Here is a 12,906-nt window from a genome sequence, read left to right as displayed (position 1 = left end):
GATCCTTTCGTTCGCACTTCTGCTAAGCTAAAATACACTCCCAGAGGGCGGCGGCTTAGCATTTGCACTGCTGCTAAAAGCAGCTAGCGAGCAATCAACTCGGAATGAGGGCCTACATGCAGTTATTAGAATCGGATTAAGGGCCACATGGGCCTGGGACTGAACATTTTCAAGAGCCTATATTTAGAAGATGTGAACTGTGACCAGTGCTGTGTGGGTGTGTCCACTGCCTACACTATCAGCTCCATTGTCTCTGTAAATAAATAAACATAGGAACATTGCATACTTATAAAACAATTCTATATTATTATTATTATTATTATTATTATTTATTTTTTTAAATACTTGATTTATGGCTGACTGTGTGGCTATCTATGCAGCTGGTCATCATCAGACTGCCATGATAATGGGCCTGTTTTTATGTGGAGGCCTGAAGGTGAATTTCCATCCACCCATTGTTAATCTGGCCCTGGCAGTTACACACCAGCATTTACAATTTATGTTAGGATAGAAATTATTTTTATTGTTACAATGTTTCTGCCTCTTTTCACATGGCCATACGTAATATTCCTTTCAAAGCATCTGTGTGGCTTAAGTTACTGCTGAGACTGTCACTGCTTGGCACATGGGGGGTCATTCCGAGTTGTTCGCTCGTTAGCTGCTTTTAGCAGCATTGCACACGCTAGGCCGCCGCCCTCTGGGAGTGTATCTTAGCATAGCAGAATTGCGAATAAATAATTCTTAGCAGTTTCTGAGTAGCTTGAGACTTACTCCTACACTGCGATCAGGTCAGCCCGTTTCGTTCCTGGTTTGACGTCACAAACACGCCCTGCGTTCGGCCAGCCACTCCCCCGTTTCTCCAGACACTCCTGCGTTTTATCTTGGCACACCTGCGTTTTTTCGCACACTCCCAGAAAACAGCCAGTTTCCGCCCAGAAACACCCACTTCCTGTCAATCACACTCCGATCACTTTAACAATGAAAATTCTTCGTTCGGCCGTGAGTAAATCTACTAGGTTTTGTGCTAAAATACTTAGCGCATGCGCACTGCGTACCATGCGCATTTTTGCCTTAATCGCTCCATTGCGAAAATCGGCAACGAGCGTACAACTCGGAATGACCCCCATGGTCGGTGAGCTTGTGAAGTTGATACACAGCATTATAACAATAAGAATTTAAGAAGATATCAAGAGCCAAATGGATGGACCACACTTGTCTCATCAAAAGTACCAGTCTTCGTTAAAGATCAGACAAAGATGAAAAGATACATGGATCAAAGATAGATGAGCTTTAAAAAAAACATGAAGATCACAATAATAAACTTCAATTTGGATGTCCTATTTAAATACTGTTTACACATATATATTATATATATATATATATATATATATATATATATATATATATAAAAATAGTAATAATAAGCAATGGAAAATCTCAATGTTTTTAAATCACGAGTCCATTTAACATTGGAGGCCAATGGCAAATGCCGTCTCTGCCCTGTCGTAAATTCAAGCAAAGTAGATGGGGCCTTAAAAGACGGGGAGCTTCCCGTATACGGACAGCTCCATATGAGAGCATCAGGAATTTGTGTTTGCTCCTGAGGGATAAGCATGTGAGTAGCTTGCATTGAATTTATGGGAACACGTTTCTACAGACCTTTGCATCTTTTATTATGCTTAAAAACATTTGCATATCCCTTTGTTTGCATTAATAAAGCCACACGCAAAATGATAAATAGATAACTAATGATATATTATATAATATCTTTTCCAGAGAAACACGACTTCCTGTATCTGTACTGTGGAACTGGTTTTGTAATGAAATGTTAATATTTGTAATTAGTCATGTGATTGGGTCAGCGGTTACTAAAGTAATTAACAGCACTGTTGCCTATAAAAGATGAATGAATGACTTTAGATGTGCGTTTGTGTCACAGTTGTAAAGCTGATCTACAAACGCATACAAAGAAAACTCTGAAGGATAATGTTTTGTTAGATTACTGGAAATACTTCTTAGTTGATGTTACTAATAAAATGATCTAATAGAGGCAAGGCTGTAGCTGCTTCTAAACCATCAAGCTATTGCTGGCAGTCCAGACTGGCCGTAGGGACTCACGGATTACCACGATCAATAAGAATTATATTACTGATGTAATCGAACAGCCAAGAAATGTGGTGCCTATCCAGCTAAGTGTAACTCCTGCGATCCCCTAGCTGGAACTTGAAGTTAATAACCACTTGAAAGTCACCAACTGACTAACCCTGAATAGGTTATATAATGCTGAGAAATTAATAAGTTCTGTAATATAGAATGTTATAATGTAATGGGACTCATTTGGGTAAAATGATCCTGTTGCACCACACTTGGTAAAGCAATAACTGGTGCAATACTTGTGTGTTTCGAAATAAAGTCCAACACAAATATAAAATGAATCTAAAAAGAAAAACATGAAACCACAGAATGGTAAGCAAACTATGAAGGTTGTTTGTCAGAGACTCCCAGTTCATACAGGGTTGTAGTGCTGGCTATCTTAATTGAAAAAATAAAGTTTACTAAAAGGAAAGAGAGAAGCAGTGTTTATTTATGCCGGCAGATGTGAAGTAATACATATAACAAGAAAATGTTTTTGAATTATTGGGTCAACATGAATTAAGCAAGAAGACGTCTGTACTGCAAACGCAGCACCTTCTGGTAATGAAGGGGTTAGCGCTTAGTTTGAAGGTCAAAAACTGCTGAAATGCTGAAAGCAAGATGAGAGGTGGTGGAAAGACAAGAAATTATATGTTTTAACCAATTTCAATGACAGAATTCCCTGCCTGACAAATATTGAAGAATTTCAAAGTCACCACTTACCTTCCTGTATCCTGAGAAGAGAGAGGAGCAGAAGGGTGTGTGTAAGCCACATGGTAACCGTCGTGGTGACTTTCCTACAGACTACTGAAGGGGGCCTTTGCTACCTCACGGATTATCGTCTTTCTTTAATCTCTTGATGAAGGGGCAGCACACGCCGACAGAAACAACTCATTGCAGCTAAAAGCTCCTGTCATCCACATTATCTCTAGAAAAGGATCCCATCTTAAGCCTCCTATTCCAAGTTTATTCTGACCTCTTCCGTTTCCTTACATCATTAACCCTATGTTTATAACAGTAATATTATACATTTTTTAATTTGGTTACTATTTAATATCACGCATGGAAACAGAATAATAATAATAATAATAATAATAATATATTTCTATAAATGTGCATACAAAGCATATCTGTTATACTGTATTCATAACTACACAACTATACACTTGCTGGTGTCAGATTGTATTATTTTAGTAGGGTTTGCTGTGCATGTGTGTAATATAGAATCTAACAGCATATTAATACATATTTGTCACTTGTGACCACATAAGCTATGTACCATTTTACTGTAATAAATTTATTAGACATATTTTCAATCTTATGACAGTTTATTTTCCTAAGAAAATCATGGATATGGAGAGAGAGGTCAATGAGGTGCCAGGAAGAGGGAGGAATACAGTTCCTGTAATAACATATTTCCCAGAAAAGAGCTAATGTAAGAATTACAGATACAGTAAATCAAGTGTAAAAGTAAATCAGATTTTGTTGTTATATCCTATGTATGAACATAGGTATTTCGACATTAGAATTTGTATGTTCTACAACAGAGGAGCCCTTGAAGGCCACAATCAGTTTTTGGGGTCATACAGTATTGTATTCTATTCAGACCAACTATAACAAATGAATCACTGCCACTTGAAGACCAAAATTGATGCGTTAAGTTCCAGAACAATGGTGAACTGACACATGGGATCTCAGAACAATTACACACTGACCACTGAAGTCCCAGAACAATGGTCCACTGATGTGTGGGGTCCCAGAAATATGGTCCACTAACATATGGTGCCCAAGAACAATGGTACACTGACACTTGGGAGTCCCAGAACAATGGCACACTAACACATAGGATTCCAGAAAAAAGGCCCACCCATGCTTGGGCTCGCAGAACAATGGCACACTTAAACTTATGCTCACAGAACAGTGCCACATCTACATTTGGGCATGCAGGACAATGGCACACTGACACTTGGGGTACCAGTAAATAGCCCACCTACACTTGGACTTGCAGAACAATGGCACACTGACACTTGGGATTCCAGAAAACTGGTATGGTGACACTTGGGCTTACATAATAATGACACACTAACTCTTGGGGTCCAAGAACAATGGCACATTACACTTGGGCTCCCAAAACAATAGTGCACTGACATGTGGGGTTTCAGAACAATGGCACACTGACACATGGGGTTGCATAACAATGGTTAACTGATACATGGGATCTCAGAACAATTATACACTAACCATTGGAGTCCCAGAAAAATGGTCCACTGACTTGTAGGGTCCCAGAACATTGGTCTACTGATGTATGGGGTCCCAGAAAAATTGTCCACTGACGTGTGTGGTCCTAGAACAATGTTACACTGACACTTAGGGTCCCAAAACAATAGCACACTGACATATAGGGTCCCAGAACAATGGCACACTGAAATGTGGGGTCCCAGAACAATGGCACACAGACATATGGGGTCCCAGAACAATAGCACACTGACACTTGGGGTCCAGAACAATGGCACACCTACACTTGGGCTCCTATAACAATGGCACACTGACACTTGGTATCTCAGAACAGTGGCACACTAACACTTGGTATCTCAGAACAATGGCACACTAACACTTGGGCTCCCAGGACAATGATATGCTGATACTTGGGGTCCCAGAACAATGGCTCATGGACACATGGGATCACAGATGAATGACACACTGATACGTGATGTTCTGGAACAATGGTTTACTGACACATGGGATTTCAGAACAATTATACACTGACCACTGGAGCCCCAAAACAATTGTCCACCGACGTGTGGAGTGCCAGAACCTAGTGCACTGATGTGTGGGATCCCAGAACAATTTTACTGGTATTTGGGCTCCCAGAACTATGGCACACTGACACATGCGGCCCCAGAACAATGACACACCTACACTTGGGGTCCAGAACAATGTCACACCTACATTTTGTATCTCAGAACAGTGGCACACTAACACTTGGTATCTCAGAACAATGGCACACTAACACTTGGGCTCCCAGGACAATGATATGCTGACACTTGGGGCACCAGAACAATGGCTCACGGACACATGGGATCACAGATGAATGACACACTGATACTTGATGTTCTGGAACAATGGTTTACTGACACATGGGATTTCAGAACAATTATACACTGACCACTGAAACCCCAAAACAATGGTCCACCGACGTGTGGAGTGCCAGAACAATAGTGCACTGATGTAAGGGGTCCCAGAAAATGGTCCATTGATGTGTGGGGTCCCAGAACAATTTTACTGGTATTTGGGCTCCCAGAACTATGGCACAGTGGCACATGCGACCCCAGAACAATGACACACCTACACTTGGGTCCAGAACAATGTCACACCTACACTTAGGCTCCCACAACAAAGGCACACCTACACTTGGGCTCCCAGAACAATGGCACGCTGACACTTGGACACCCAGAACAATGGCACACTGACACTTGGACACCCAGAACAATGGCACACTGACACTTGGACTCCCAGAACAATGGCATACTGACACTTGTAACGTTTTTTTAAGGGGCAAACACTTATAAGGCAAAACCATGTCTTGTATTTGATTGCCCCTTTAAAAAAAACGCACTTCCAGCTATCTCGAACTCCATTACATCCTGCTGTTGGACTTCCAGAACAACGGCACGCTGACACTTGGGGTCTCAGAACAGTGTCACACCTACACTTGGGCTCCCACAACACTGGCACACTGGTACTTGGGCTCCCACAACAATGGCATACTGACAACTGGGCTTCCAGAACAATGGCATACTGACATTTGGGCTCCCAGAACAATGACCATACTTGCAATGCAAGCTACTGGTTTCAGTAATATTCAAATTATTTAAAACATGAAAACACAGCTAAGCAAGTAGTAATACTACATCAACAGTCTAGAGAAAACTTTAAAACTGTTCACCAATTTCAGAAACATTAGTTTACAGCAATGAAATTCCACACCAGTATGTCCATTTATGTATACATACAACAGAAAACACATTTACAACTTTGCCCATTGTATATTTTTGTATCCTTCTGTCTCTGATGCTTCAGGTCATGTGAATCACAAATCCCCCATTCATATCTTAATGAAACAATAAAAGGCTAAATTAAGAACATGGTGCAAACAGATGAACTTTAATCAATGAAGTACAAATTCAGCTAATGCAAGTGACTGGTGGCATGTTTTTTGACCAAACCTCTCAAACAGTAAAAAGAGACAATTTTTTATTTTTGTAGTAAGAAGCATTGTAGCAGCACTTTGTAACCTCTAGGTAAAAACACATAGTTCCAGTTTCACCAAACAGTTTATTAAATGCAACTGAATTCAACACTATGGTGAGAACTTTATACTGATGGGGATTTTAGGGAGACCTACATACAAAATACTATCTTTCCTGTGAATTGCTGGTGTTGTCTAGAAACATACAATTTCATGTTCTATCAGAATGTATAAACCAGACCATTTATCAGTTCACTTTTCTGTCAGAGCTTGACTGGATTTGGGCAAAGAACACCTGTGTCCATTCCTTGGGTGATAGTGTTGCAGGAGAACACTCTGCGTAATTTGCATTTCAATTTTTTAGATAAATAATTTATTATTTACATATTATAAAGACTTACCCACTGTCTCAAACGGGACAGAGTAATTTCCATTTTACAGAAGGGATGCAATGCTCTGAGAAAATGGGGCAACGCATAAACTGTAACCTAGGGGATAAGAAAATGTAAAATCCGGGCTTGATTCAGACTAGGATTGTAGCTGTTACTGCAGGTACCATTTAGAGTTGGATGTAAAGATGTTCCTTTTTGTATGCGCAATGATGCTTTTTTTCCGACTGGCATTTCCATTCCTATATTATGAGTTACATGAGACTTAAGATACTCACAATAGTAAATCTAGCATATAGATGCATCGAAGGAAGGTACAATAATCATTATAAACTCCAAGACTTGCACCTGGTTTATGCAGGAGCAAAATTTACATCTTGCACTAACGCATTTCACAATCAGTGCAACTCAAAATTAGATGCATCTCAAAGGGGCTTGCATAACTTGTATCAGCACACCATTATCATAAAGCACTTGCATGTTAACGCTCCTTATCCGTCTCTCCAAATGCAAGGGGCCACAAGTGCAAGATAATAAACCTTGCACAAAGATGTATCGTTGCATCATACGAATGCACTTGGGGGAATCTCAGTATCATAGTCCTAATACAGTGAATGCACAATTATACCTTTCAAAACTCTTATTTAAAAAAGTGCGATCTGGTACATTAAAAAAAACTCTCCCTTATATCATTATGAATAATTCCAGCTGTGCTTACACATATAGAAACCAATCCCACCAATTTACACGACTTTGGGGGTGCAGGTGTTCCACATCTAATGGAAGACAGTGGTTTATAATATACAGCAACTGGACCAGTGCGTACCACTTGGTGAAACCATGCAACAGCCGGCAGCTTACATTGTATACACAAATATTTGTTGCAGTCAGGGTCAGGGTAATTACGAAATAGAGACATTCTTACCACGTATAAGGCAAGAAGCACAAATATTTATTTTAGGGGAAAAAATGGGTTCTCCAGTGTTTGCATAATGCAGATTTATTTACAACACACCATTCATGCGATTATGAGCTGATGTCTTTCAGTTTATTGCAATCATTTTAAATAGCAACTCCAGCAATGTATAGGAAGACCCCCACCCATATGTAATGATGCTGAACTTTGATTGTAGTCTTGCCCGGCAGGACGTAGAATGAGCTCAAGCTCCCTTGGACATGATGCAGAATTGGGTAAAACCCCTATAAAATGTTGCAATACACTTGGAGATGTAGGACCAGTTTTCTGCCTCCCTGATACAGGAAGGACATGCATGTGGGAAGCTCGTGTCACATGCTTCCTGTGCTTCCCAGAGCCGCAGGTGCCCCTTCTCCACATTGACAGTACACGTTAAAAGGCTGGGCCCCCCTTTTCCACATCATCCCGATTGCACTCAGCTTGTAAACCAAGCATTCCGTAAGGAGCAGGAGCAGGTTAGCTTTTCCCCATCTTAGAAATGAGTTCGTCGCAAATTTTGGTGAGTTCTTCAATTTCCTTATTCTGTAAATAGGGGGAGTAAGTGTGTGAGCAAGAGTAAAGGGAAGGCGGAAAGGCATGGGAAGACAGTTCTTGTACTAACCTTTTGCTCCAGGGTCCTCTCTAAGGCATCCACTCGGAGCTGTTCCTTCCTCAGGCTGGCTTGGTATGCTGCTTGCTCCTGCTGAGATTTACTGCGTACCTGGGCAATGTCTGAATTAGCCCTGTTAGGAAAGATCACACATTCCATATTGCAGGATGTAGCATATGATATATGAAAGTTGGTGCACAGGAAAAGTGTACTGTAACCCATAGCAACCAGATTCTTCTTCTTATTATTTTTTAGAGCAACAGTACTAGAAGAATTACTATTGAGTCCTGACTGGTTTTGTACTATTAATACAGGACTGCCACTCGCCATTACCTGTCCAGCTTCTCCTCCGCATGGATTTTCAGAGCATGGTACCGCTGTTCTTCTTTCTTTACCCGCGCCAAATACTCCTGAGCACATTTCTTCAGCACATCCTCATTCTGTAGGAGGAATGGTTGTACATGATCAGATCCCCACAGTGACAGTAGCATTATCAATATGACAGGCAGAAACAAAGTGATCTGTACAGTGCAGGAACACAGATTCCAATAGCCAGGCAACAAGGGTTTCAGTTCCCCTTTCCAAGATCTCTTACCTTTCTGAAACCTTCCAGCACATCCTTCATTTTCTCATACCTCCGGAAGAGATCTGCCAGCGACTTCTCCACTGAATTGAGGTCGGCCAGGGCTTGTTCTTTTTCCAAAATCAGCTGCTGCACTGTATGGTGAGAGACGGACTTCTCTCTCTGATCATCCTCTGTCCAAAGATAATAGTATTATCAGTGCCCTGTATTGCAAACACACCCATTCTTTTTCTTATGGTCGACCAGAACTTAGATAATGATTACAAAGTCTAGACGACATACACTCATCACACCCCAAAGTAGGATGACTAAACAAGCAACATATAAATAAGCTGATTCAAAAGCTGCAGAGTATACTGATGCAGAGCAACCATGTACTTTACCTGCTCACGCCTATTTGCTGGGATTGTTTCAGATAAATATGTCACCTCACACAAGGGCACTGTGTTGCCCTGTCCTGCCATATGTCTGCACTGCATTCATGTGACCACTAGGCTGGCATGCATGAACTGTTGCAGATGCACCTTCTTGGGAGAGGTGTGACTGATAAGTACGATAATAAATAACAGCAAGTACACCCCATAATTATAACGTTTACGCATTGTTCAATCTCAGTGCTATCCTGAAGCTTGTATGTTTGCTGTTGTCATAAACAAAGAATAAAAAGAAATAAATAACAATAAGTCACAAGGGAGACACAAGAAGGGGCAGGTGGAGGCGCCTCTCCCAGCAAGTAGCTATAACTATTATTGCTTCAAACAAAGGGGCAGATGTATTAACCTGGAGAAGGCATAAGGAAGTGATAAACCAGTGATATGTGCAAGGTGATAAAAGCACCAGCCAATCAGATCCTAACTGTTAATTTACATATTGGAGCTGATTGGCTGGTGCCTTTTATCACCTTGCACATATCACTGGTTTATCACTTCCTTATACCTTCTCCATGTTAATACAGCTGCCCCAAAGAACTAAGTAACAGCTAGTTTGGCATACTGTAGCTCTTTTTAATAACCATAGTAAAGATAAAATTATTAATTCTTAGCCCTGGCAAGGAAGCATTCTACCAGTTTCTTCTGAAAAATGTTCTCCGAACGTATATAAAAAGTAATTATTTAGATATGGAAAGATCTACACTAATTGTGGAGCTGAGAAAAACATTCAAGTCATTCAGTAGCAATAGCATTTGGCCTACCTTTAATTTACATACCGTTTACACTAATTGCCTTTAAAGAGGTTGTTACATACAGATAATACTAAGAGATGGAAACCATGAGAGCAGGCCTGGCCAACATGTGGCTCTTCAGCTGTAGTGAAGCTACACAACCCAGCATGCCCTGCCACAGTTTTATTATTAGGGAATCCTTAAACTGTGGCAGGGCATGCTGGGATGTGTAACAGTTGGAGAGCCACAGGTTGGCCAGACCTGTCTTAAGCTAGGTACACACAGGCAGATATATCGCCCATTCGAGCAAAATACTGATATATCCCTCCGAAATGTCTGAATGACACATGGCTGTGTGTACGGGCAGTCAGTACACTTGCTGCCGGAACCACCAGTGACTCAACTCAACTGGAAGGGCACATTTAAATGCCCGCACAGTTCTGACATCAGGCATGACACATTGGCCAGACAATTGGTAAGTGTATCCACTTACCAATCATTGAAATTGACCACAACCTACCAGGGAAATCATTAGTAACCTGGCCAATACAGGTGTACCCCAATTATGAGGTGCGGGCGTCACATAATCAGCTCACACAATAACTTGGTATGCCTTGATTGGTCGTGTATACTCTGCTGCTGCCAGGGGTTCCCTCATCTAATCATGCTGAAACTTGGGCTGCTCTTCTAACTGTGTAATTATTAATACAGGTTGAGTATCCCTTATCCAAAATGCTTGGGACCAGAAGTATTTTGGATATCGGATTAATCAGTATTTTGAAATAATTGCATACCATAATGAGATATCAAGGCGATGGGACCCAAGTCTAAGCATAGAATGCATTTATGTTTCATATACACCTTATACAAACAGCCTGAAGGTCATTTTAGCCAATATTTTTAATAACTTTGTGCATTAAACAAAGTTTGTGTACATTGAGCCATCAGAAAACAAAGGTTTCACTATCTCACTCAAAAAATTCAGTATTTCGGAATATTTCGTATTTCGGAATATTTGGATATGGGATACTCAACCTGTATAGAGATTATGGGGTATATGCAATTGCGGTCGAATTCCCGAAATTGTCGAATTTCGGGTCATTTTCGCCAAAAAAAAAAAAAATCGTCAATGCAATTCAGTGCTTTCCGTCAAAAAAACGGACTTTCAAAATTCGACTTTTTGAAATTCGACTTTTTGCAAATTCGACTTTTCTGCAATGATACAAGTGCTGCAATTCGACAAAAGCATATTCAATTCAAGTTTGGAAATTCGACAGCAGTGCTTTTAGACAGTAAATTCGTCATTTTCAATCCGCCACACTTTGGAGGGTGAAAACAATAAAAAAAAATTTAAACATGTTTTTTTTGTGTTTTTTTTTTTTGGGAATAGCATATCTATTTATATTAGAAGGGATTAGGTACTTTTTTTTTTTTTTTTGGAGGCACAAGTATTATTTATATATTTTTAAAAATATTATTTTTTTTTATTTTTTTTTTATTGCTGGAACGGTTAAAAAAAAAAAAATGGCGTGGGGTCCCCCCTCCAAAGCATAACCAGCCTCAGGCTCTTCGAGCTGGTCCTGGTTCTAAAAATGCGGGGAAAAATTGGGCAGGGATCCCCCGTATTTTTAAAACCAGCACCGGGCTCTGCGCCTGGTGCTGGTGCAAAAAATACGGGGGACAAAACGAGCAGGGGTCCCCCGTATTTTTCACACCAGCATCGGGCTCCACTAGCTGGACAGATAATGCCACAGCCGGGGGTCACTTTTATACAGTGCCCTGCGGCCGTGGCATTAAATATCCAACTAGTCACCCCTGGCCGGGGTACCCTGGGGGAGTGGGGACCCCTTCAATCAAGGGGTCCCCCCCCCAGCCACCCAAGGGCCAGGGGTGAAGCCCGAGGCTGTCCCCCCCATCCAAGGGCTGCGGATGGGAGGCTGATAGCCTTGAGTAAAATGACAGAATATTGTTTTTTCCAGAAGAACTACAAGTCCCAGCAAGCCTCCCCCGCAAGCTGGTACTTGGAGAACCACAAGTACCAGCATGCGGGAGAAAAACGGGCCCGCTGGTACCTGTAGTTCTGCTGGAAAAAAATACCCAAATAAAAACAGTACACAGACACCGTGACAGTAAAACTTTATTACACACTGCCGACACACACATACTTACCTATGTTCACACGCCGACATCGGTCCTCTTCTCCATGTAGAATCCACGGATACCTGAAAAGAAAAGATCAATATACTCACCTCAGCCATGGTCCAGAGATAAATCCACGGACTTGGCAAAAAAAGAAAACGAACACCCACACCACCGGACTGAAAGGGGTCCCATGCTGACACATGAGACCCCTTTCCACGAATGAGACCTGTCAGTGACAGCTGTCACACAAAGGTCTCTAAAGCCAATCAGGAAGCGCAACTTCGTTGCGCTCACCTGATTGGCTGTGCGCTGTCTGAACTCAGACAGCGCATCGCACAGCTCCGTCCATTATATTCAATGGTGGGAACTTAGCGGCTAGCGGTGAGGTCACCCGCCGGTCAGCGGCTGACCGCGGGTAACCCCACCGCTGACGGCAAAGTTCCCACCATTGAAACTAATGGAGCGGCTTTGCGATGCGCTGTCTGACAGCTCAGACAGCGCACAGCCAATCAGGTGAGCGCCACGGAAGTAGCGCTTCCTGATTGGCTGAAGGGACTTCAGTGACAGGAGTCACGTGATGTCCCGGCATTCGTGGAAAGGGGTCTCATGTGAAAGCATGGGACCCCTTTCAGTCCGGCATGGAACGTGTGTTCGTTTTTTTTTTTTAACAAGTTCGTGGATTA

The 12,906-nt window shown here is 41.6% G+C and overlaps 1 protein-coding gene across 5 annotated transcripts in view; it reads right to left on the bottom strand.

Moving 5' to 3' along the window:
- Positions 1 to 6,276: 6,276 nt before the first annotated feature.
- TACC2 (transforming acidic coiled-coil containing protein 2) overlaps positions 6,277 to 12,906 on the bottom strand; it is a 310,387-nt gene continuing 303,757 nt past the window's right edge. For all 5 annotated transcript variants that reach the window (XM_063961851.1, XM_063961854.1, XM_063961853.1 and 2 more), the window contains 4 exons: positions 8,932 to 9,092; positions 8,670 to 8,776; positions 8,349 to 8,469; positions 6,277 to 8,269 (listed from right to left, as the gene is read on the bottom strand). In XM_063961851.1, the coding sequence (XP_063817921.1) occupies positions 8,204 to 8,269; positions 8,349 to 8,469; positions 8,670 to 8,776; positions 8,932 to 9,092 (455 nt within the window). In that variant the 3' untranslated portion in view covers positions 6,277 to 8,203. The remainder of the gene's footprint in view (positions 8,270 to 8,348; positions 8,470 to 8,669; positions 8,777 to 8,931; positions 9,093 to 12,906) is intronic.

The sequence above is a fragment of the Pseudophryne corroboree genome, chromosome 3 (genome assembly GCF_028390025.1).
Source record: "Pseudophryne corroboree isolate aPseCor3 chromosome 3, aPseCor3.hap2, whole genome shotgun sequence".
NCBI lineage: Eukaryota > Metazoa > Chordata > Amphibia > Anura > Myobatrachidae > Pseudophryne > Pseudophryne corroboree.
Note: the sequence above shows the minus strand (reverse complement) of the source record. Positions and strands in the feature narration are given on the sequence as shown.